The following is a 26,576-nucleotide window of genomic DNA, read 5'->3' as shown; positions in this document are numbered from 1 at the left end:
AACTAGGTCTCCCTGTGCCATTCTTTCTGTTTTTTCTTCTCTTCCACCCCTTGTGTTCCTCTCTGTCCTGGGCCCCGTGCCCACCACTGACCGAGCACACAGAATAACCAATCCCCTGGCAGCGGGGCCCAGTGCCACCCCAACAGGAGACGACTGGCACTGGTGCTGCTGGCCCATTTTTTTTTTTTTTTTTTTTTTTTGCTGGGTAAGGGGGTTGGGGGAAACCTCACTGACCCAAACCAATCCTCTTTGTGTGAGCCCATGAAGCTGTGGGGCTGCAGGAACTTCAGTGTGGACGGATTGGGTTGCTGGGACAGGATGAGAAGTTTAAACACACAAAAAAGCCATTAGGTAAATTTATAACTTTGCGAGAGGCGCCTGTGATCTGTCTGAGAAATGTCCATGCAGGGGTCTGTGCTGGCTGTGGGGAAATGCCTCGCCTGCCTGGAGTTCATGCGTAAGTAACAGTGTTTGTCTTCTGGGATTGTTTGGACTTCACATGTGCATCTTATTAATCTTTTTTGCTGTGTAAAAGAAACTCTCCGAAATGCCTCATGCATTTGGTTCCGAATGAATGCCATCCATATTTGCTGTTATGTAAATGATGCTGGAGCTCTTGTCCTCTTCTGATCCTGCAAAAAAAAAAACAAAACAAAAAAAACAAGCCTTTTTTTTCTTCACCACATCCAATGGAAAAAAGTGTCTGCCCTGAGGGTGGGATTTCATTAGTGGATCCAGTTGTGTTTTTGTTGCCCGGATGGGGAGACGGAGACTGGTGCAGCAGGAATGGACCTGACTGGGGTATAATTATGGATTTATAAGTTTTCTATCCCAGGAAAATTCCCTCATCTCTTACTTTTCCCCTCTCCGGAGCCCCATCTTCGCCCGAACCCACAATGATCCCATCGGACAGATCAGGCTGAAAGGTCAGGTGAGGTTTTTCTGTTGTGTCCAGGATTTTGGCAGCACTTTGCCATCATTACTGCGCAGTTCCACCGCCCGTGACTGAGTGTTTCTGTCTGTGAAAACTGTCCAGGGTTTCAGGAAATTCACTCCCCTTATTCTCGAGAAGAGACCCTGGAGGTCTTTACGCGTAAGTCACTCCCATATGCAGGAACTGAACGTCTCCTTGCCAAGCAGTACTTCCGAGACTTTGGGGGGATATGATGTTTTCTTACTTCAAGAACAATAAACACGCTTGTGTCACAGGGTTAGTGGACCTTTAATGTGCGATGGTGCAAGTTTACATCACGTTTTAAACTGGACATCCTGGATGCTTTGTTTATGCGTATCCAATCCTGCGTGCGTAATGATAATGATACTTTATTCCTATCCCTGTTTCATTTGTCATGCTGTTTTCCGTGGTATGTTTTCTTTGCATTTTTTTTTTCTTCCTTTCACTTCATGTTTTTGGATTGCCAGTCTTGCAAACCAACAGATTACATTACATAATTGTTCAGTTTCAGAGAATTGACATGTATATGTAGAGTATCCGATAACTTACAGATAATGTTGAGTGATTTCTAATTATTCACATTATTATTAACTTTTTGAATCATTTGATATAGATACATGGAAGAACTGTTTATTCTTTAAAGGTGCACTATGTAGTTTTTGGAAAGAAATTTTAATCAGAGGAGAAAGATCTTCATCAACTGATTTATTTTATGCTTAAACAACAACATTCTTCTTTTTTATGACTGAATAAACAAACTGACTTTAAGGGACAACAAAGCTTCATAATGTTTTACTTTGTTTATATGTGGCGGACCCTGCCACATCTCATAACAGTGTTCTGGGACCTTACTTTCCTCTGAGAACAATTTGTTTATTCAATTATGGACTGATAAACATTATTACCTAATCAGTATTGTAAATATTAAAATTCTGACTTTGATTTTCCTCTCCAAAACTACATAGTGCCCCTTTAAGTTTAACTTTTTAAAACACAATTAGGAAGTCCCCAGCAGTAAACAAATACATAAGAAAAACATAAGAAGCATAGTAATGTAAAAACAATAGAATTATAAATAAATAACTCTAAATGCATCTTTAAATGAGTTACTAGAAGTGATGTAAAAGAGGAACCTGTGTGCGCTTCCTGGTTTTCCTCGCATTTGTTATTCTTGGAACTCTGACAAATTCTCTGACACACTGAATCTGAATCTTGATCTCAGACCAGCGACAAGACAAACTTGTGCAATACACATGAAAACCTGAAGCTAAAGGCTCCAGAGTGTTATGAAACATGTAACATGACTCTTAACAAGATCATAGCTTTTTTTTTTTTTTTTGCTGATGACACACAAAAGGAGGCGGCACCAGTCATGTGAAATCTTCCTACTGGGACAATAAAGGTTGTTTTTATTGGATGCAGCCTTCCATTTTAAGAATTCAGAGAAATATGTGATGCACGTGGATTTGATCTGGAAGTCATCAGGGTGTGTCGTGTTTTGTACACAGAATGAGAAGCAGTCTTTTTCGTTTGGTTTTCCTGCCAAACGTAGTCCAGTTTTGATTCTGCGAGGTTAAATCTAGAGCCAATGGTGATCCAGGAGACAATTTTAGGAATATATAAGGAAGTAGGAGGATGGTGGGGGGAACCTGAACAAGCAAATAGTTTGAATACTTTAGTGAAGTGTTGTTGTTGTCAGGGCTTATTATCTTTTGTGTACCTCACGTGTTTGGCATCACACCGCTCTGGGCTTGGATGAACTCGAACAAGACAAGAGCTTTTCAGAAATATGACTGGATAGAAAGTTGTGTTGACACAAACTGGATGTTTGCCCTTTGCAGAATGAAACAGGATGTCCTCCCAGGTCAGAGTTTGGACAAAGGAGTCTCCCCACAGGTTCATATGAGGGCTGTCATTCATTAGACTCACATGATGTAGTAGAAGTAAGTGAAAGGCCACTGGAGTTCCTGTAACCTTGAGGACATTCAGTCATCCAGAAGGGTTTGGTCAGATTTGCTGAGTGATGTTGAGTAACTTCCTGTATGTAACCATCACGGGTGACTGACATCACCGGCTGGGCCACTTGAAGTCATCGCTGTTTTGAGTTATGTCAGTATGTTTTCATCAGTGCTGAGGCTCAGATGACAGCAATGTTGGTCTGGTTTTATTTGAAGAACGTTGGTAGACACCTAAAGGGGCACTGTGTAGTTTTGGAGAAGAAGCTCTGACTAAATTTTTTATAATTTACATTGTAAGTAAGGTAATAATACAAACTTTCCATAATTTCATAAACAAGCTGTTCTCGGTGGAAAATCACGTCCCCAGAGTGCTGTTTGAAGCTAGAAGGGTGGCGGGGTCAGCCACACATAAACAGTAGTAATTCAAACAGTATGAGGTTTTCCTTTAAGGTCAGTTTATTCAGTCATGAAAACAAAGATAATAATTGCTTATGATATAATAGCAGCTACAGCAAATAGATTAAATTGGACTCAAATTTCAACCGAAGAAGGAGAATAAGATAAGTACTACATGTGACCAATTTTGACTTGAAGTTATTTCATTGCTGAAAATAACGTATTGGCATGAGCATTACTTATGATAACTATTTTAATCAATAGTAAATTTATAGCTTATTAGATTTAGTTGAGTTATTTCACTATTAAGAGATGGTGAGAGATGGAACTGGTTCTTTAATCAGTTGTAAAGGTTAAAAACATCTGTTGCAACTGTCTCTATGAGGTCATTCAGATAATTTTTGTGAATGAACTACATAGTGCTTTCAGTTACAACGTGACAATACAAAAATGCAAATAAATGGTTTGTAAATCATTTCATTTTTTGTTAACAGCGTATTAACTATTTAATAAAGTTTACTGCACTGTAAACAGTATTTATTAACCATTGGTTGCAAGGTGCCAATAAAAAAAAGCTAATAAATGGTTTATAAAGCGTGTAACAGTGTATTAAATACTAAATGAAGTTCACTACACAACAAACTTGACTTTTAATGGTATGACAGATATTGTAAATTGTTACCAAGAATGTATAAAAATAATAGGTGGACATGACTTCAGTGTCCTCAGTGGTTGCTGCGGCCTTGAACACAACACAACACAACACAACACAACCAGTCAGTCAGTCAGTCAGTCAGTCTTTACTACATCCTTACATTCATCACCACATCCTCAGTCAGTATAGTTACAATAACAAGCAAAATGGCGGTGTTTAACGTCTTTGTCCTCCTCGGTTTCACGGTTTCATCGCGCGCGCCTCTTCTCGCCACATTCCATACCGCGCGCACGGCGGTTGTACACGCACATGGCTCGTGTTGTTGTTGCTCCAGTGGTCCAAGTGAGCACCGAGCGGCTCTTCCTACTGGCTCGCGCGGGACAAGAGAAGAAGACGAGGCTGAAGATTCTTCGACACAATCAATTCACATAGAGAGAGACGAGAGAGAGGAGAAGAAGAAGAAGAAGAAGAAGAAGAAGAAGAAGAAGAAGAAGAAGAAGAAGACTCCCGACTCGAGCTGTCACACGATAACACGCCCGCAGCGTGTTTTAAATCGGATAAAGACGAGGAGGACTCTTTAACCTCCGCATGCCCGAGGGTCGCGGTGAGTAGAAAAACTCAAAGATGTTTTTTTTTTTTTTTTTCTTACATCGCCCCATTGTTGAGGCGAAGTTTTGACTTCTCGCTGTGGAAGCTGTTGTTTTCCACCTCTTCGCTCTCTCAACGGTAAAAGTTGTGTTTTTCCTTTAAGCTAGCTCTGAAGGAATTCCTGGAAAAGTCGTGTTTAACGAGGAGGAAAAGGGAGTTTGAGACATAACAAGTCGCCCTGACAATTAACTAGCTTCATGTGACTGGCGTGTTTTCCTAAATGGTTCCTCTGGAGATGTCCAGGGTTTAACTTAGCTGCTTTTTCCACACTGAAGATCTTTTTTTTCCCCACATTGAAAACAGTTGCCACGCTGACTTCAGATCTGTTTTCCCAGCAGACATCACGTGCGGTGCAGGAATCAGGAATATGTTTTTCTTTTGACACATTTTTTAATGTACATGTTTACGACCGGATGCTTTTTAGAAAAATATATACATAAAAACGATCAGGAAACACTTTTAATTAGGGTGACAACCAACAATTATTTCTATAAGGCTATCCATTATTCTGACGATTATTTTCACGATTTATCGTTTAGATGAAACAGATTAGTGGTCGACCCATATGGCTTTTTCAGTGTGGATGCTGATTATTAGAATTAAAGGAGGCTGAAAACCGATATTTATAATATTCATTTGCAGTAAAAATGCCAATGACTTTGTCAGTGCACTATTTATTTAAGTTCTGCTCTAAAGTAAAGTACATTTTGGGGTACTTTTGTAGAGCCACACATGTAATCACTGGTGTGAACTAACAACTCCTCATTCACCTTCTTAAATTACAAAATGTTTGACATTTTTATGAGAAAAAACAACTTAAATGAATGAACAACGTTAAGTTGACAAATGTTGCAGGTCTGATTTTAATAATGAATTGAAATTAATGACATATAAGTGTGTTTGGGATTGTCAGTCGCACAGAACAAGACATTTGAAGAAGTCATCTTGGACCTGAAACTAGGATAGACGTATTTTCTGACATTCTTTTATTGATAATTATTGTAAAATAATCATTATGTTTGAAGCAAACCCTGTTGAATTGTGTCGTCTTCTTTCAGTGCAGCTCATGAGGACGTATTGAGTTTACTGTGGAAGAGTGAATACAGGAAATTGAACGTGGATAAACTGTGTTGGCAGTTAGGTGTAGGTTATGTAGGTGAGGAATGACGGGGAGGGTTTATAGTGAACATGCCTCCACAACACAACAAAACACACCCAGTCAGTTGAGGCGTTTATTGCATGCTTAGATTTATCACCACATGCTTGATCAGTAATGAGTTGAAGCGAGTTTCTATTTGACATTACGTTCCTTTTATTTGTCAGGTAGCAGTCACATGCTGACTGTTTGCCAGCACTGAGAAACAGGTTTTGTTTTTATAAGCGATCCAGGTTTTAGATGCAGTACTTGGAATAATACAGTAACATTACAGTACTTTCATAGAAATGGTGTGGCAGGGGAAGTGTTACCTCTTTGTTCCTGCAAAAATCCATTGTGATGTGTAAGAGCACATGGGAGCAGTGTTACATAACCCCTAAAGAGTAACCCTCTTTAATGTGAAATGTAGACACTTACCAGGAAGGGGGGTGACCAAAGGAGGAACACCTCTTGAAAAACATTCCAGCATGACTTCAGACTTAAAGCAAAAAGGGGGAAGTTGTAACGGGTCTCAAGAGAAGGTTTAGAGTGTGAAGGGTTACCCCACAACCTGTCAAATACTAAAACCTCAAACTCGTGGTCAGAGGGAAGTGGTTCCTTTGTGCTGAAGCGATGAGGCAAGGATTATCTTTCTTATGTGGTGTTAATCATTTAGTCTTTAAAATGCTCGAGATGACCTCTTTAATTAGCTTGTTTTGTTTTTTCCAAAACCTATAGATGTTCAATTTTCAGTTAAGCAACAGAACATTTATTTGTCTATTAACAGAAAATTTAATTGCAGCAATTTTAAAGATCTATTAATTATCAATTAACTTGAGTGGTTTCAGCAACTCAAATAAGAGTATCTTTTAAGAAATGTTTTACAGTCCGGATTCCAAATAAGCTGGGACACTGTGGTTCTTCTCAGGTGTGTATTGCAGGCAAGAAATTCATGAACATATTAATACATTAACAAGAAAGATTATCTGTAGATTTACCACCGCCCATTGTTTTCACTGTATATTTCACATAGCGTCCCAAGTTTTTAGTCCCCTAGATTCCCCTAAATCCTTCACACTGCACCTTTTAAACAATTAATTGATGATCAGGGTTGTTTGCAATTAATGATATGTTGATTGACTAAGCTTTGATGCAGTTTAAGGCAAAAATCCAACCTAAATCATTTATGCTCTTTGAGCATTCCATTTATGGTCTTTTCCGTCTTTTGTTATGTGTTGTTAAGACCGTGTTCGTTGTATAATGTCACACTGAGATATTTAAATAAACTGGCAGCAGATCTCAAGGACATCAGATGTGAACTGATTTGAAAAACTGACTCCCTTGAACGCAAATCTCAATGTGGAACACAAACAGGTGGATGTTTGTGTTTCATTTCTGGGTGCTTGCTTAAAGTGATTCTGGGACAAACACTGTAGTGTGTCACAGATTGAGACAATGGAAGGCGGTATACAATCAGTTACTCTTGAATGCACAAAAATGTATTTTAGAAGGACAAATTTAAAAATGTTTCCTTTAAGAAACGGTGCATCGACCATCATTGAATCCACAGGTCAGGTTCTTTTGTGTGTGAGTGTTTTTGTGGCTGGATCGAACATGTTCTGGCAGCACAGAGGAATGTTCTTCATATGAGCTGAAGAATGAGCAGAGGATGTCGTACATGCTGTACAGGGAACACGTGCCCGTCTGTGTAGGCATCGTACTCTCTGCATAGTCTTGTTATTGTCAGCCTTTGGCCAATAAAGACATCCATTGAGAAAGGTCATGTGACAACATTACAAGCATGTGGGAAAGAATTTCAGATGTCAAGAGAGGAACAAAAACAAAAAGGAAGCAAGCGTTGTTCGGGTCAGTTTAGAATTGCCTCAGGACTTGAATGTAACAAGGGCCGTCTGGAGGTGAAGAGCTGGTACAGATGTTTCCATGGTCATCCATTGAGAAATTGTCTTGCATGTCATTAAACTCCCCGTGTTTGCTGAGTAAACACCCTTTAACAGAACTACACCACTCTGCACACAGAAAACAAAACAGGTTGCTTGTTACTACATTTTTGTCAGAAAGAGCTTCTGAGGGAGCTGTGTGAAGTAAAGATGCATTGACTTGAGTGACAGTTTTGTTTGAACATTTAAAAAATCTGAGGATGTGGAGAAAGAAATTTAGGTTACTACACCTATGTTCCTCATCTTTGCGTGGGGCTAGCGGCTAGAGGCAATATTAGCTACTACTAGCAAAACACACCTGATTCTCCAGCTGAACTGTTGGCGGTCAAGATGCATTGTGGGAAATTTAGGCTTTGATGATAGATTTTGATCCTTTTTTTTAAATATAAATGCGCTTCATGATTCTCATAATGTTACAGGAGTGCAATGCAATTCGAATTCATTCAAAGAAATTGCAGGTCATTTCAAATTTGTTTGAACTTGTTTTTTTGAAATAGTGACAGCCCAGGAGCAAATGAACATGAGTTGCTGACAACCAGAAGGCAAAAAGCAAGTAATGAGTGTTAAAATGAAGATAGCTTCAGTACAGAGTTTGTCGAGGATCACCAAGGACAGAAAGAAAATTCAAGAAAACAACCTTAAGTCAGTGTTTCTAATAAGGTGTTTGTCCACCACAAGCCTTCTACAAAGCTATATTTAACTCTACTGGAGGGATGAACACCATTCTTTCAAAAGATATTTCCCACAGTAGCATAGGATCCACATCCAATATACTGATCAAACTATTCAATGACCCCATGTGCCTGTATGGAGGCTTCTACATTAATAAATGAATGTTTCTCATTTATTCGGCCTTGCTCTAGATCTGTCAGCCATTTCTAGAATCAAGCAGACAAACATTGACTACAAAAGACTTGATATTAGATTTTTTTTTTTCCAAACTTAAAACTTGCCTAAAATCTCTCTGTCTTCTGAAACTGTGACTATAAAACCTGTTCCTACACAAACATTTAAACACCATGAAATTAAAGCCTAGGGTCAGCACCTACAGCTTGTAGTCACTGTTTGCTTTTTAATCCAATAATTTGAAAACAAAACTAAAAACGTGTCACGGTCTGAGTGACTAGTGCATATTCACTTTCACAGCGACAAAAGATACTGTGTGATAAAGTAAGTATTAAGGAGACGGGCAGTTGCATTATCGGTTTCTTGATCTCCCTTTTGAAGCTGATAAGTTGTTTGGTTAAGCCACGGATCATATAAAGGTTAGAGCAATATCAAGGGTAAACAGTGTCTGTCGGGTGACAAAACAGAGCTTAAATCATGTTTAATGCTAACACACGGTGGTGAGACTTTGTTTGTAAAAGGAGCGCTTTGCAAAGACAGCCCTGAGCTCAACATCTAGAGAAAACAGTTGTTTAATCATCTCCACAAACAATACTACCTCAAACAAGGGACTGCCTGTTTCACGACTGTCTCAGAAGTGCTGCACAGGAGGAGCCAAATATTGTTTTTGTTAAACTTCAGGAAGCCATCTGTAATACTGGATACTGTCATTTCAGGGAGGATGTATGTGAGATTTAATAAACCACCTACATAAAAAGCCTGTGTCCAAGCCATGTGTCAGTGAGGCTCTACAGAGGAAGAACTGAATTTCAACAGTGGATTTTTAACTCCATTTTATACGTCTGTATTTGGCAGCATAAATGTGTGTCAATAGCATGTGAACACGAGCTGGGAGCTTGATGGCTGACTCAGTTATTATAGCAAGTATGCAAAAAAAAAAGTGCAGAATGAAAAATAGTATGTTTATGGCCTATGCATGCTTTTATGATGCTGGACGGCAACACTGTCTGTAAGTAAATCATCAGATGTGATTGTCCTGATATATAGAAATGTATATCATTGCCTACTCATCACATTGGAATTGATAGCGGATATTACAACACAAAGTTGCTTTCATAGGCTTGAAAATGTGAAATTATTGGTTATCTTATCAGTATTAGTCGTGTGAGGCCAAATTGCTTTTTATTGACTTAACAAGTTCAGCATCTAGTCACTTGGTTTGCGATCTACCAATAAACACGGTGATCATGAGGAAGAACAATTGCAGCATGTTGTTGTGGTCACAGTGTCAAACTGCTGAACCTCTGTAGAGCCACACAGCAAAGATGAGAAAGTCAGACAGGTCGTCACCGCTGTAGATGGTTTCAGTAGTTTCGCCCTTAGATGTACATAAACAACAAATTTCACAAATTTTTCTTTGGTTCAAAAACATTTCTCACTGATCAATTATCAGTTTTCAACCAAAAAATGTATTGAATGCTATTTCTGTCTTGTATCATGTGTCTTAATTTGAGTGCTATACACACACAGTACAAGTATGTTTGTGCATGTATTTGACGGGGGGGTTGAGGTTGTGTTCAGATGTAGAGCGTGTACAATTTACTCACATGGATTTTACAGTTGTTGGACAACATGTCAGGACAGGACACGCTGACATTTTCTGGGTCATCAAGCAGCGTCTCCTAATTTCACTGCAAACGAGAGTCCATGTCCTCAAGAGTTGTTTTCTGGTTCGAGTCAACTGTGTAACATTTACGGTAACAAAAACATTCTTGAGTTGTGCGGCTCCTTGAAGGCTGCATTCAACTGTAAAACGCTCCCCTTTCATCTCTTATAGCTACAGAAGCCGAGAGCATCCGTTAATGCAATTTTCAAAGTCGTTATCTGGATAAAAGTTAATTTTGTTATCTTGACAAAACGCCACTTGTTGTCTTGTGAAGCAGTTGTTTTCTTCCATACATAGCCCATTTTTCTTATCTTATCTCTGTAGATTTTATACATATACGGTACCATTCAAATCAGTCACACAGCCTGCGTAAAAAAACATCCCAAACTTTAAATTAGCCATTCAAATCATTGGCGCCACAAGATGCTAATGATCTGAATTTAAATGAGCTTTTTTTTTTCACACTGCAGTGAACCCAGTGGCTTTTCGTAGCTATTGTCATCAACACAAGCTGTGGTTTTGTTCATGTATTGTTATTTGTGTCCTCTGATGTGTTCCAGCTGTGATGAATGCAGGGTTTGTGCCATTGTGCACGCATGTTGGCGCTCAGGGTATTTGTGCATGTTCTCCGTGGCAGAAAACTGTGTGTGCTTAAGTGTGAGAAGCCTCATTTCCATCCAGTGCAGTGTGTAACAGTCATCCTTTGGCCCCTGTACTCTCGAGGCATCAGCCTCCACAAAGCTCACTTTGTCACAGTTAACAGGCCGGGGCCTGCAGCTGGGCTGCAGTGAGCGCCGGTCCCCTCTTGTTGCTTCCACACTGCTAGACAGGAGCCGCTAGAGGCGTGAGCTGTGACAGAGATGCCAAGAAATGTTTATCCTCCCAGGTCTGGAGAAAAATGTGTACTGTGAACACTGAAAAGACTCTTCAGTTGTTAACATCGTAGGGGTTTTAGTCTGATAACGTTTATTTTATGAAGGTGAAAGTGACTGTCAAAAGAATGTTGAAGTAATGTCTTCTTCAGTATCTGTTGTTAATGCCATTATACCACCTATGCATGTATGAAAACCTACTGTTTACTCTAGTTTCTGGTACTACCACATCATTACATTGTCCTTATAGTCTAGTACAGTTACAGTCTCGGAAAAGTATTTTTTCTGGACAGATATTGGGAGGGTGCAAGCCGTGAACTTAAAAACATTTTGTGGTGTAAAAAACAATCAAGTGATGAGGTAACCCCTCCGTGAGAGGCAATGTTACACAGATAGGACATTCCCTCTCTGTCAACAGACATGTTGTTAGCACATGCATACTTTCAGTCACAGCCACTGCAATGTGACAATACCAGGCATTCTTCAAGCTGACGTCTGGGTACGTCTCAAGAGCAACACAATAAGAGATTGTTCTCTGTGTCGACTGCAGTTGACAAAGGCATCGCACTTGATGACTCTGACATATAAACTTTAATGCTCATATTAACATTTGCCCTGTTGGCATCATTTAAGAGAATAATCTAAAACACAATGTTCAAAAAATCTATATGATACAACTCAGTCTGTATCAGGGTTGATGTATGTAGCAGTATTTCACTCTATACATCAATACATGTTTAAACATTTAAAGGCTTTTGTAGGATTTAGAATGCAGGACTTTTACTGACAATATAGTGATATATATAGTGAATATGTTTACATTTTGGAAGCTACTTTTAAGGCATCATGAGTAGGATTTGACAGAATGACATGTTGTAAAAACAGATTCAAAGCTGGCCCCTCTGCTCACCTGCTTCTCCATTTGACATAGCTTCCTCCTGGATGCGTGCTGCGGTCTGGCACCTGTTTGCCACTTTTAGTGTAGAGTCCCACCCTGACAACCTGCGTGCTGTTATTGGCTTAAAGGGCTACAAACCCACTGCCCCAAGGTTGATACTCAGGAAACAACCAGCACACTTCGATCAAAAGTTCTTAGAGACCTGCTGCTGACAAAGGGCTGTTGTAGATCTCTGCCGTAAACAGGTGCCTGATCATTCAAAGGTCAAACAGTGTTAACAAGAATCATTAATTCGATTGGAGTGTGGAAAAAAAAACAAGATTTTGCTGCCGCTGGAGTCTCATTGTGTGTGTTTGTTGTGTGTCCCTGCAGTGTTTCCAGTGTGGCGGGGGATCCGGGCCAGTAGTGGCGTCGGAGGCGGGTGGAGCCAGGGCTGGGCACGCTGCTTGCGATGGGAGCCAGACAGTCCAGGACAAAGGCCCCGGATCCCGGTGTTTGACTACCCGGTCTGGTTAGTCCTCTGTCGTGGGGGACGAGCCAGGCTCATTGAGGTCTGTCAGAGAGGGAGGGGGGCCATCAGACTGCCCGCAGACATGCTCAGCATAAAGCTTCCCGAGCTCTTTGACATCCACCAGGTCCCCAAGGTAAGGAAGGAGCCTAACCTCCTCTATAAGGAACTTGGTAGATCTGTCTTTCTGTTTGTTTTAGCCTGCTCTTAATAAAAGACGTCCTGTAAGGATTTAGTGATGAAACCTGCCTGTGATCAACCTGGATGAGGCCCTCTATAATATTGCAGAGCCAGACTTATTTCCACAGCACTGGAAATGTCTGGCTGCATAAATTCTCCTTCTGGTAAAGGGGAAAATCTTTCTAGCTTGTTAGCATTCCTTTAAACTAATTACAATCATTTGGGTAGCTCTAAACTCAAGACTTTGTGACAGTGCCCATGCAAAATAATGTTTAAAGGGAACCTTTTTTGCACTTAGGGAGCCGAGCCCTTGCAATAAAATGGCTAAATCTAATAAGATTGCAGGATCTAATAGGATAAAAGTCATGACATTTGATATCCAAAAAGCTAGAGGTTAATTACACTGTGACATCATAATATTCTGCAAAATTTCTTCTGGCCATTGTTCAATGTCACACCTCAGAAACAGCAACTTAACTGGTGCATGGAGGAATACACCCGCGATGCAATAATTCAGGTTATGTGTGTACAAAAGACGACCAGATTTGTGTCAGAGCGGTGAGAGTGTACCCAAGGAGGGAGAAAAACCAACACAATCACCTGAAAGATGATAAAACGCTCAGACGAAGTGAAGGAAGGAGAGTCTGTAGCTACACTGAATGAGCGTGGGCAGTCTGTGCAATGCGGTAGAAAAAACAGTACCTCTCAGGTATTTCTTTTATTTCCTGTCATCATTTATGTAATGAAAAAAAACACATTTTTTGAATTCCCAAGACCAAAGAGGAATGTGGAGTCATCATACCACAACAATAAAACGTTGAGTGCTGAAACAATTCTGGGACCCTGTAGTTCTTCTCAATTCATGAGTGTATATTGAAAAAAAAAAAGGAATTTAGATTAAAAAAGATTTGCAGGTCTGTACATTTTATTCACATTTGAAATAGTGTCCCAAGTTTTTTCTTAGAATTGTGGCAGTAAATACCCAGAAGAAGTTTGACTGTTTATGAAAGTATGAGTGGGTGCATAAGATCTGCAGCGCTGATTCTTTTTAAAGTTATTTTCAGACTGCTGTCTTTAACTTTTAACAACCAACCTGCTTTAGTTTATGATGTTTAAGTGTATTTGGTGTTAGTTGTGTGGTTCACTGTCTTTTTAGGTTTGGTGGAAACGTGCTGAAGTCATTTTAAATTCTTCAGCTCTAATTATTGTATTTCAGGTTAGATTGACTTTAGTTTGGCTATTTTTGCTGCGTAACGTTAAGGACAAGAAGTATCTAAAATCTTTCCTGTGTTCTTGCTTCTACCTTTGCATCTTAATCACACCTTCCTAAAATCCAAATTTGAGCGTATAGAGTATATAGACAGCCATATGAGATGAGATAACATGTACGCCTCTGTAGGAAACCTGTGTGGTATCGTACTGGGAAAGTTTTCCTTCAGCTGGAGACAGAGCCCTGCAGTTCAAGCATCTGTGTTGGCAGGCGTCCACCCCGCTGTAACAGTTTATCTTGTGTGATAAGCAACAGCCATTGTTGTATTAGTTAAACATCACAATCTCCTGTCAGCACTTTCACAGTCAAATACTAAAATATGTGACCTTGGATCTGAGTTTAGATATTAGTTCCTATAGATAAATGAGTTATTTGTCTTTGTCTCCTCGATCCCGTCTGTAATCCAGGTATTTTAGTTTATTCCAAACCAACTGTTCCCTTAAAGGCATTTTTCCCTAAAGAGACATCTGCACCATCAGGGAAAACCAACAGCAAGTGTGAAAGCGTTTCTAACATCAGTTAATGTAGAATAACAGTATTGTTATTTTTAACATATGGTTTATATTGAATTTGACCTCATCCTAATTCACTTCCACATTCATGTGTAAAACAATGAAATTAATGAGACTTTTAGTTGATTTAAATGTTGCAAGGCGTAGCTGAAGCTGCTACAGCCTCTTTGGATTGACTTGTTGATACTGGATCTCTTCTGCTTGGGAAAATATTTACATTTTTGTCGTCCTTGTTTATCTCACATCTTGTTTCTTAGCACATCCGACTAGAACCAGCTTGAGATGTTTTTGGCTCAAAGTTTTCACTATTTCCTTCAAAATACATGTCAGTATGTGACTGAAACCCACCAAAAGGAGTTGATCATAATCTGGGGGTTGAGATCTTTCCACTCACCTGGTGTGTCTGGTTGATCCTCAGGTGTTCAGGGAGGACAGCATCATCTCTGGATACCGTCACCCGCGGAGCTCAGCGTTGGACTGCGTCCTGAGCAGCTTCCAGATGAACAACGAGACGATCAACATCTGGACCCACTTCCTGCCAACATGGTGTGTGCAACAACACGGACATGTTTTCATTTTATGTGTTTTTATTTAGTTTGGTGCATGTTTTGCAATGTGTTACAAATACCTTGTTGCATCAAATTGTCTCATACGAGAGAAGACCAGAAGATCAACACTTGCCACCAAATTATTAGTTCTATTTATTATTAGTTAATTTTTAATTTTTTTTTTAATTCAACTCATTCAGAAACAATTTCCAAAGCAAAAGACATGGAAGGATTTTTTTTCATGAAAGACAAAAATTCTAAATTACTGAATTATTTGTCAACAATTTTGGTGATTTGAATAATCTGTTTGTAAAAATTACCTGGTTCCAGCTTCTTAAATGTGAATATTTTCTGGTTTCTTTCATCCTCTTTGACAGTAAACTGAATATCTTTGGGTTGTGGACAAAACAAGACATTTGAGGACGTCATCCTGGGCTTTGGGAAAGACAGATCAACTTTTTACATCATTTTCTGATATTTTAAAGCCCATCAAATAATCAAGAAAATAATCAGGAGATTAATTGATGCTGTAAATAATAACTGTTAGTTACAGCCCTAGTCTAAAAAAAGTCTATTTGAAGTCAAGATTAAGACAAAAACTTGTAGTCAGTAAAGTGAAGACACGTTAACTTTCCAGCTGTGAAAACATGTCAGAGTTTATCAGGATCAGTAGAAGAATGAGCGTCTTTTAGTATTTGAGATGTAATCCCTTGAATTCTTCATACTGCTGCAGAAAAAAATAAACAGGGATTTAAAGGTACAACAAAGATTTTTAGATAGGTGGGAGAAAGTTGCCACAAAAAATTTGGAAGGCCTCAATTAAAATAAACATGAGACTAAAACAGGACATCGCTAAGATCCAAGGACAACAATCTCGAAAAGTGTGGGAAAGTAGAAGTGAGAAACTGTTCTGAGCTGGTTTAGTTTTAATGAACATGCTGGATTAAAACAAAATGTCGGTTTGCAGGTACTTCCTGTGGCGTTTCTGCCTCCTCTGCTCCACGCTAAACTTCGTGACGGACAGCTATACCTGGCCCTTGCTGGTGTACATGCTGCTCATCTGCATTTACCCCTTCACCTCCAGCTGCGCTCACACCTTCAGCACCATGTCCCCGGAGTCTCGACACATCTGCTACTTCTTTGACTACGGAGCGCTCAGCCTCTACAGTCTCGGTAAGACTTCAGTCACGCTGGTCGAATCCTGAAAAGGTTGGGTGCAGATGTTTTTGGTTTTCTGCAGAACTTCTTGAACTCAGAGGGGTTGATTGATTGGTTGTCTGTCTGAGCTCTTGTTACAGCTTCACTTGCTAACCTGAGATGCCCCGGTGGTTTTAAAAAGGGCAGGAACTTAAAAACCGGGAACCTTAAACCAATGATCGTAGCTGCCAGTAGTTCCTCAAAGGATGCCGTTTGTGCACAAGTTGAAGACCGGCAAGATCACATGATTACGTGTTCTCATGAACCCAGCTGGCTCATAAGATAAATTCAATTGCATTCATTTTATTAGGGAACTGAAGAGACATCATAATACGGTGTTTACCTGACAAGTGACATGGCAGAACATTTGCCACTTATTGTATGGATGTGTTAATGCCCTGTCTGATTTTCATAGTGTATGAAACCAGATGTAATGGTATCTCTTCCTGCCGCCTCTTTCCTGAGAAGTAATTTGTTTCATGGCGTATCTGCGCCTCAGCCCGGCTTTGTTTAACCTCATGAGCATTTCTTCTATGAATAATGTTTCCCTGTCACTGTGTATCAGCATTTACAGAGCAGTCACAACAATGAACAGAGAGCCTGTTGCACAAGTGGTTATTTTAATATGTTCAGCTGCAACATCTGTACATACATGCAGGTTTATTTTTCTTGGCATTTTTAGAGTGTTTAATTTAAGTTGAGCCCACTGTATGTGTATGTGTTGTGTGCATTTTAGCTTTAGCTTTAGCCCACCTGCAGACCAGCAGTCAAACATTTACAAACATTAACTGAGGGCCTCTTCAGTTCTCTTCACTGGTGGTGTGGTCCTGGCAGACTGATCCTTAATCTACCACAAAGCTTCTTAATGCCAAGATTTGCCCAGTAAAAAGTCTGTCTCAGGGATAAGAGCTGCCGGAGGGTTTTTCCTCTCTGCAGGACCTAAAATGATAGGATGAATTCACCAGTTTGAGGTTGAGCTTTGATGAGGACGGGGGGTTCTGCTGTAACACACAGAAGATAATGTCTGCATTGTTCTTCTTTCAATTTCAAAATGTTCCAGTACACTGAAAAGCTAGATTTGTGCTGTAAATGAAAAACAAGTATATTTGTCATGTAAGAAAAGGAGAATCCTCGATGTATAGAAATTTGAAATGTTCCTCTGTAGCGACCCCCGGTGGTCAAAACAGACAAATGAACAAATGTAAATTACAAGTACATTTAAGTGTGTTTTTTACACAACAATTTCCCCATATAACAGCTTTGATTTAAATATGGTACCATGCCTTTTCCCCTCCAAAAAACTACACAGAGAGAACACAGAGTACAACAGAAAGCAAAAAAAAAAAAAGACCTGATCCCCTCTGGTCGGTTATTCTAATATCTAGTTGTCAGAGGAAAATCTAAAGACACGTTTACCTTAATTTACATTCCATCACATAATCTTGTTCAGAAGAGGAAGGAAGCGAAAAGATCAATAAGATGATTTTACTGTCCTCTTTGTGTTCAGGTTGTGCCATAAGTTATGGATATTACGTCATACCAGACAGCTGGGTGAACAGCTGGCTCCATCAACATTTTGTCCCCATTGCCATTGGAAACACACTTCTCTGCACCAGTCTGTCCTGCTACTCCAGGTAAGAGGCTTCTGCACACATCCCCTCTGCTTCTTATTTGTTTTGTTTAGGATTTTTTTTCTCCCCTTCCTTTCAGGAGTTTAGATAAAATGAAGCTGATGTTCTGAAAGAGAATAATCATCAGGCGTACAGGACCAAAGGATTCAAAACAGATGTCAGGACATTTCTTTTGTCTTGAATGCAGTTAAGTTCTCTGCATTAGCATTATTGTGAAATCTTAATGCCTTTAAAATACAACGTTGTAATGCCTCCCTCAGACTTGCCAGGAGGGAAACGCTGCTGAATAAGTATTTGCACCGTCATGTGACCCTTAAACTCGCTGCTGAAACCCAGACAAATCAAATTCTTTTAGGCTCAGCAGCTCCTAAAGATACTGTGAACCGCTGCAGCTATTCCTTGAGTTTCTGATTATAAATGAAAGACATTATTGACTGATCTGGAGCAAACTGATGCATCAGTCTGACGTCAGTCGGTAACATCTTTATAATGGATTTATCTGTGAAAAAAGTTCCTTGAATCAATATTTACTTTAGAAAACATGTTTGAAATTTATTTAAAAACACTTAAGTATAAAACAAATGTGAGATTGATTAATGCTGTCATCTGCAGCAGCTTAAACTAAGGCAGGAAAACTAACTTGCGTGGTATAAGAAGTCTGCTGATAGAGAATTTTTTAGGCAGTGTAAAATACTTTTTAGTTTGAAAAATGAAACTTTTGATTCCCTTTGGGGAAAAAAATATGTAATGGTAACACCTTTTGCAAATTACCTCAAGCACAATTTAATTTTACTCATAGGCTGACATATACACCTTTAAGATATATCTCCAACAAGCTCATATTGTTCACGAGCTAATTGATGCTCTTGTAAGAAGGAAATATGCAGTGATAACTAATGAGTGCTGTATGTCGGAAGTTGCTTGTTACTTGCATAACCTTCCAAACGGGGGATGTCATGAGCCAGTAACTCAGAAATATACAGACACATAATCTATGTGACACGATGGGAAAACATCAGCCACTGCTGTCGCTGAATTTAATATTTTTTGCTGATAGTCTGGCAGCAGTCAGCAAGTGTAATATCGGCTCGTACTGATGTTTCGCTGCTGTCTTTTGCTGAAGTTGTTGATGAATCCCCTCCTGTGTTTGTCCTCACAGGTTCCTGGAGCTGCAGTTCCCACAAAGGAGTAAAGTTCTGAGGACGGGAGCGTTCGTCCTTCCATTTATATTCGACACCGTTCCTCTGTTTTACAGGGTGAGTGTCAGTATTCACAGTTTCTGACTGTGCTCCTGCCTTTGTCTACATGTAAAAACAGTGGTGCTCTCTGACTGAATGTGAAGCCTTAACTTCCACTGTTAACTGCTGTAATTTGCCAAAGCCACAGAATGTGTTTTAGAGTGTTTTGTGTTTATTATGTAAGTGCTCAGAGCTGATTAGTGCCAGGCTTTAATACTCTGAGCAGGACTTTGGCTCACTAACCCAGAGACTGATTTCCTTGCTTAATCTTAATCTAATACAAATGATTGCTGCCATCAATTAATTCCCCTAATCACCGTGATGATTATGTAAGTAATTAGGTTTTTTTTGTCCCAAACTAGGTAAAAAATGATGTAACCTCATATCTGGTTTTGTGTGTATGGACATCTGAAATAAATCTGTTGTGTTTTGGTGTTTTCTGGATGTATTTGATTTGAAAATATTTTTGTTATTTCTGCATGAAGATCCTTCTCTGCTGCGGGGGAAGCTGTAGCTCGAGCGACGGTTTGTCCAGCCACTGTTACCACCTCCTCTTCGCCTTCCTCACCTGTTTCCTGTTTACCGCCCACCTCCCGGAGAGGTTGGCCCCAGGGCGCTTCGATTACTTTGGTATGTTGTTCTTGTTGGTTATATCATACAGGTTGTAACACACTTTTGAAAGCATTTGCTGTATAGTATGAATCCTGGTGACATGAAGGAAAATGGAGGCAAACTGTCACACTTACCTCTGACTGAAGAAACAAGTTAACGTAAGAAAGTATGTAAGAAGATGGTTTATCCCCAGTTTCTCCAGTGTAGTTAGAGTTAGAGAGTGTTATAGCAGCTTCCTGCGGTGATTGATTGTAACTTTATGTATTAGCAGTTGACACGCAAAGGAAAATTCTAGCGTCCGCTTTCTGCACTGAACACCACGTACTCTTGAAAGTTTGCCTTTGGCAGTGAAGCAGGGCTGTCACTTTTATATTTATTGGCTTTTATCTTGGCCTGTTCTTCAGTGTTTTCCCTGCTGACTTCTGGACAATTGACACCAAACAATAGCTCCATATCAAACAGATTTTTAATACGGTATTGTGTGAATGTAGATGCCTGTTTCTTCGCTCAGTGGACGGTTGTTTACCCTGGTAAGGTTTCAAACAGGTTGTGTTTTTCTGTCTGAAAATGGGACACTCTGTGCAAAGGAAGAGCTGCGAACGTGTTTGCTACTGATCATGCAAAAGATGAGAAAAGAGGAACAGAAGCCCTTAGGGGCAAGTGGGGAAACCTTTTTTTCCTCGCGATCCATTTTCTAAGTCTGTTCTGAATTGTTTTCCCTCCGGTGATTATTACCTGTGAACTGGTGGGGAAATAAAGACTTGCCAGGATGATCTTTCAAAGTCCCTACAAAAAAAAATTCCACCATTGAAAATGTGGGAAAAAGATTCCAGGAGATAAACCTGTGTTTTTCCATGTGTGACACTCAATTTTTTTTCAAGTGTGAAACTGGAATAAGAAGTTTGGGCAAGAGAATTTTTTGTTTGTTTTTTTTGTAATTGACAAAAAAATTGAGGCTGACATTATATCACGTGTGGCCTAAAGAAAGACATGATAGTATTTATAAGAAAAAAAACTCATATCCTGGAGAATAATTTTCCAAGTATGAAACTCAGTGAATTTATTTGTCTATTTGTGTTTTTTTTAATTATTTTTTGTAGGATATTTATTTTTTTTACATGTGAATCTGGAGAAAATAAGTTTGTGCAGGAGAATTTTTTTTGTGCTTTTGTTTTTGTAATACTAATTTTGACCACAAGAGGCTGATATAACACATTCTTCGCCTAAAGTTAGACATGACAGAAATGTTACATATCCTGCTAACACACAATAGATGTGTCCAGTGTTCAGTGTGCACAGAGAAAATCCTTTGACGAAAACACGAATGATTTGTGTCTTATTAAAACCACTTTTTTCCCACTTGGTTTCACACTTGGAAGTCAGATACACTTTCTAGGTCTGATCTAAATTGTATTGGTTGAAAAACTGGTTGAAAACTGTGTGAAACTGATTGCAATCACCTTCTCTTTTTTTCCTTCAGGTGAAATTTATTTCTCCCGGAGAAAAAATAATTTGCTCGGTTTCGCACTTGAAAAGTGAACCACTGATTTCTTGAGTCTTAGCATTTAAACTCGCACTGCAACCAGCGATTATATTCATTACTGATTAATCTGAGCCTAAATTGACCTCTTCAAAGAACCTAAATTACTTCTCATTTACCGTCTAAAATCACAAAGAAAAACAGCAAATACATTGACATTTTTTTACTTGAAAAATGATTCTAATTGTTTTCCGAGTATGTAAATATTAGGCCTCTTTGTTTCACTCTCTGAATCTTATCACTCAGGTCACAGCCACCAGCTCTTCCACGTCAGCGCCGTGGTCGGGACTCACTTCCAGATGGAGGGCGTGATAGCTGACATGATATCACGGCGGGCGACGCTCTTGACCCACGTAGCGCTGCCCTCCTTACTGGGAACCATCGGGGTGCTGGTCATCAGTCTCGTCCTCAACCTGGGCGTCATCGGCATTTTCAGCGCGCCGCTGCTGTGGAAACCCTGTCGCAGCTCCAACCAGGCGAGCGAGCGCAAGGAGCAGTGAGGGCGTGTTCTCCACCACCAGCCACACGACATGGCTGATTCACTTTCCAAAGGAAAGGTTTGGGCTGTTTGTCCTTTTGACTATTAACAGCTCACAGTAGTGCTTGTTTAACACCGATAGTTTTATCATTCAGAGATGAAGATTTTGATACATCTTCTTTTTTTTTTTTTTTTTTAACAACCTGACATATTTGTTCTCGTGCTCACACAGAAGCTGAGGACCCAGCCGCACTTGTCGAAGCCTTTTAACGGTCTGTTTAATTTATTTCGAAGGTTTCTTGATGTGCATGTAAAAAGGCTCTGGGTTGAAGGACGCATGCTGACGTGACACGACACATTTAAGTGCCTTAATGTAGACCTGCACTTCATATACGATGTTTACAGTAGATCACTATAAGGACAGGTTGAAATCTCCAACTGGAAACGTTTATTGGTGCAGTTTGCAGGGATTATATTTTGGATAAATGATGCTTCTGTTTTGCATGTGCTCGGCCAGAATCTCCTTCTTCTTTGTAAAGGAGTTATTGAAAATATTCTCTGTAACTGGACTTCTCTGTGGGCGTGGACATCCTTCCATCAGCTCTACATAATATAATGCAGATGGTGTTGCCGGCTCCTATATACCCACCTATTGATTCCACTCTGCACAGACTGGAATTGATTTGCAGGCCAGTGTGGTTCTTTTTCTGATTGCTTCCCTCATTATGAACCCCACAATCTGCCCTCAACAGGGGAAAAGAGAACAAAAAAACAAAAAAAACAAATGTTACAGCACAGCGGTGGTGATTAAAAGACAGGTACCATTTTTATAACCGTAAGTTTCCATGGCAACACTATAGTGGCGTCATGCCCCCTGAAGGTCTTCAACAATTTTTGTGTTCTGAGCAAATGGCACCATTTTTCCTCTTGTTCTTCCATCACATAGCGTTAGATCTATTTTAAACGTTTCTCATGTCCAATAGAAGAAAACATGTTTCCAGTTGAGTCAAATTTAAAACAAGTATTGGTGGAATTAAGAAATAAGGAGAGAAAAATAGTATATTTAGGGATAGTTCGGGCTCCTATTACTGTGGGACTGTATAAACCAGTAACACTCCTTTTTTTTTTTATAATGTCGACTGTTGTAACCGTTTGTTTACCACATAAATAATAGCTGTCGTATATATTTAAAGAATTGTATTATATTTGTTGATTGTCTGTCTGGTGCAAAAACAAGAAAGAAACACGAGGTTTTTCTTCTTTGGGGGGGAACTAGAAGTCCTATAGATGACGTAATTAGAGTTCTTTAAAAATTAACGATAAAAAGTCGCCCTCTTATCCAGTAACCTGTGACTGCTAGTGAGGTTTGTTTTCTTTAAACAAGTGAAAAAAACCTAGATCACAGTCTTTAAAAGTTTCAACACCAGTCAGTAGTTTAGTTATTTATTGAATTTATTGATTTATTAACCAGTTAGCTGATTGACAGAACAATAATGAGAATTTGTTTTGAATTTCAGTGATTTTTTTTTAAGATAAAATGGCAAAAATCTGTAAAACTATAATAGCCATGATAAATAAACAGTCAATTTATAGTTAATTAAACTTGAATTAATAGTTATTTCACTGTCAACCCTATCGGTGTCGTTACTCAAGTAATGGCAAGTCAACAGTGAACGATCTGATTCAGCTACTAGTAACTAGCAGGTAGCGAGTAACTAGTAACTAAATTTATGGGAGGATAAGGCAGCAGAAAATGGAAATATACAAGTCTTCAGTTATTAGTTACTTTAGTCTCTTTGATTACTAACAATCAGTATCGGCTCTGAAGAAAATACGACAGTCGATCTCTCACCTCTACATCATTCAGCTATACTTTACATTTCATTAATGAATTGTTTATAAAGCATTTTTAATTGTTGGTAAGAATGAAATAACTATTAACTGAAGTTTAATTAACAATAAATTTAAGATTTGTTAATGATGGTTATTATTCAGTGTTGCCATTAAATCATTATTCATCACTTTTCAGGAAGAAATTACCATATTTCACTGCTTTGTTCTCGATTATATCATTTGATGACTGTCGATTTTATTTGTTATTGTTTCATTGAAAAAAATGGCAGATGAAAACAGTTTAATCTCTTTATTATCTGTTTTTCTTTCTTTATCTATTTTTCACTTGTTTAAAGGAAACAAAGTTGTTGTTCTTATTATCAGAACTTAATACTGAAACAAAAAGGAATTGTTAACATGTTATATAGTTCATTAATAACACTGTCAAAGCAGCCACAGCAGTACTCTAATTATGCATTTATCTCTGTATATACGGCCTAAAGAATTACTGATTATTACCGAACATCTCTGTCGTCGCACTAACAGACTGTGGGTACAGATCTCAGCAAACGCTCATTTTACTTGACAAACACGTGGAAGGCTCGTCTGTATAAAAACACATTTTGTGGCACAAACTCACAGCGGTAACACCACAACTTCGTGAACACAACACACGGGAAACACACGGCTAACAAACACACTCACACACGCTCACAGACGTCTTTTTTTTTTTTTTTTTTTTATTATTTTTTTTAGCTGTGCTGGTAGAGAGTTTAATAAGAGGGGAAATGTACGTGAAACTAGGGGAACGTGGTGTGTTTACAGGTCCGTGTCGGATGCTGAAGCAGGAATATTGAAAGCAGGGTGAAAGAGTAGAACCACAAAGAGCACACACACGCACACATAGACACACACACGCACATTGTATTGTATTGTATTGGTGTAGAGGAGTTGTTTAAGGTGTTTTCAAGGTCACTGTGCAGAGTATAGCAGTATAGAAGTCGCGTCAGCCTCGCAGACAAAACGGAACAGTATTTTCCCTCATTGTTGTTTCCACCGACTCCGTTTCTGTTTTATCTCCGCCCCTGCCGAGCATCGATCGATTATTTTATTTTCTCTACAGTCTTCATCTTACAGCGCTCCTCACTTTGACCCCGCTGATTCTTGGAATTGCATCATTACGGGCTTCTGATGTGGTTCTTTTTTGCTATCGACCCCAAACTAGTTTGGAACTCATTTATTTCTGAGCCGCTGCTGTTTTTTTTTTGTTTGTTTGTTTTTTGTCATCTCACTCGTTCTCAGCCTGTTGGTGCCTGGACTGTTTTCAGCAGCTTCACAGTTCAGATGTGCTGATAGATCGATACTGATTCTACCTTTCTGGGTTGCATTTTTTCCTTTTTTTCCCCTACATTTTTATTTTTACCAATTTGTAAATTCCAAGTCCAGAAATTCTCCAGACCAGATCACTGTTAACTTTGAAAGCTTGTTGGTTTACTCCTCAGTGGACAAGCTGATGCAGGTTGTGATTATCAGGAAAACAGGTCACTTTTCTTGTTTCTTTTTTTTTTTCTTAAACAGTGTATTGAAGGATGTTCAGTAACGTGAGGGAGAGAGCAAAGACAAATGTGGGATCAAGTGTCAAAAAAAAGAAGAGAGAAAAAGAGTTACTGGTGCCTTTTTTTTTTTTTGAAAAAAAAAGAAAAGAAAAATCTTTTATATAACTTTTTCTTTTGATATAATTCATTTGTTCCAACAACAAGCTACCCTTACAATGTATAAATACTTATTTGTTCTTTGCTGTGTATAATTTGTAATTTGCTACTTTGTTCTACTAGACTTGTGTAATAAATTAAGCATTTTATAAATGGAATTATTGCCTCTGGAATTATTTCAGGTGGGATAAAACAGACAATGAGTCATTTTATGTTCGAACCGTGTGAGCAACACTCATTTCTGAAGTTGTGCCGGAGCTATTGATTATTTTCACTGTGGATTAAGCTGTCGGTTATTTTTGCGATTAACTGTTGTTCGCTAGTTTTTGGACATTCTGTAGACCAAACATGTCGATCAGTGTTTGTAAAAATATTCACATCTGAGAAACTGATTCAGAGAGATTTTTTACTTTTGTGAAATTACTCCAGTTCATTTAATAGTTGACATCTAATCGATTTGCTTTCGCAGCTCTATTCTCAAGATTTTTATCTGCTGTACGCTAAATAATTGTGTATATTGAAAGTGTGAACAGTGTGCACCTATATCGTGCCGTTACATAGGACTGCAGCTACTGATTGATTTCATTTTCAATGATTAATCTGATTCTTTTCTCGATTAATTGATGTGTTTGGTCTATAAAATGGATAAATATGTCTATCAGTGTTTCCGAAATCCCAAAATGAAGTCCTGAGATGTCTTGTTTAGTCCACAAGTCAAAGATATTCAGTTTACTGTCAGGGAGGAAAGAAACCAGAAAATATTCTCATTTCAGAAGAGCAGCAATTAATGATTATTTTGCTCTATAAAAAGCCAGAGAAGGTGAGAAATTCCATGTGCCACAGCCACAGGTGATGTCTTCAGATTTCTTGTTTCTTAATTATTATCATTTACACAAAGAAATCCTGACTTTTATTGTAACAATTATTTGACATTATTATCAAACGATTGGATATATTTTGGTAATCATAATTTAATGTAATTGCCATGATATGCAACTTACCGCGTCTGTATTCACGGCCACATGCAAAAATAAAAAAATAAAAACTCTTCTTTTAAAGTCACAATGTCAGACTTCACCGCACGATTGTGGCCGAGCAAATTCACCGAAACGATATTATCATGATATTGATGGAAACCTGAAACCAAAAAAAAAATTTTTTTTTTTACTGTATTTACTGTGTTTCGTCTCTTTTTGGGGAAATAAATCACCCTCATAATACGAGTGTGGGCAGGACGAGAGAGAGAGTCTGAAACCATAACTGCGAAAACAAGTGCACAAAAAGAACAATTACAATCAAATACTTGATTAAGATTGATGATAAAAGATGC

The 26,576-nt window shown here is 38.9% G+C and overlaps 1 protein-coding gene across 4 annotated transcripts; it reads left to right on the top strand.

Moving 5' to 3' along the window:
• The first annotated feature begins 266 nt into the window (after positions 1 to 266).
• paqr6 (progestin and adipoQ receptor family member VI) lies at positions 267 to 25,404 on the top strand. Of its 4 annotated transcripts, none has more exons than XR_005070471.1 (9): positions 267 to 457; positions 12,360 to 12,631; positions 14,876 to 15,003; positions 15,973 to 16,178; positions 17,710 to 17,836; positions 18,993 to 19,089; positions 19,557 to 19,701; positions 21,470 to 21,780; positions 21,934 to 25,404. XR_005070471.1 is itself a non-coding variant. In XM_037072834.1 (9 exons), exons 1-9 carry the CDS (start codon positions 4,171 to 4,173, stop codon positions 21,721 to 21,723), a joined length of 1,575 nt encoding a protein of 524 aa, XP_036928729.1. In that variant the 5' UTR covers positions 4,109 to 4,170; the 3' UTR covers positions 21,724 to 25,404. The 4 variants fall into 4 exon arrangements, 3 of the variants coding, with proteins under 3 accessions (XP_036928726.1, XP_036928729.1, XP_036928728.1); XM_037072834.1 differs by lacking the exon at positions 267 to 457 and adding exons at positions 4,109 to 4,480; positions 4,533 to 4,568 and having other exon boundaries at positions 21,470 to 25,404; XM_037072831.1 differs by having other exon boundaries at positions 268 to 457; positions 21,470 to 25,404.
• Positions 25,405 to 26,576: the final 1,172 nt, after the last annotated feature.

Source organism: Acanthopagrus latus, chromosome 17 (genome assembly GCF_904848185.1).
Source record: "Acanthopagrus latus isolate v.2019 chromosome 17, fAcaLat1.1, whole genome shotgun sequence".
Classification (NCBI taxonomy): domain Eukaryota; kingdom Metazoa; phylum Chordata; class Actinopteri; order Spariformes; family Sparidae; genus Acanthopagrus; species Acanthopagrus latus.
This window is presented reverse-complemented; position numbering and strand designations above follow the sequence as displayed.

Bases quoted from the DNA above. Each gene is read 5' to 3' on its own strand.
- paqr6 (XM_037072834.1), top strand. From the start codon at position 4,171: ATGGCGGTGTTTAACGTCTTTGTCCTCCTCGGTTTCACGGTTTCATCG. The intron at 16,179-17,709 runs GTAAGACTTCAG...CTTTGTGTTCAG, and splicing joins GCTCAGCCTCTACAGTCTCG to GTTGTGCCATAAGTTATGGA. The intron at 17,837-18,992 runs GTAAGAGGCTTC...TTGTCCTCACAG, and splicing joins AGTCTGTCCTGCTACTCCAG to GTTCCTGGAGCTGCAGTTCC.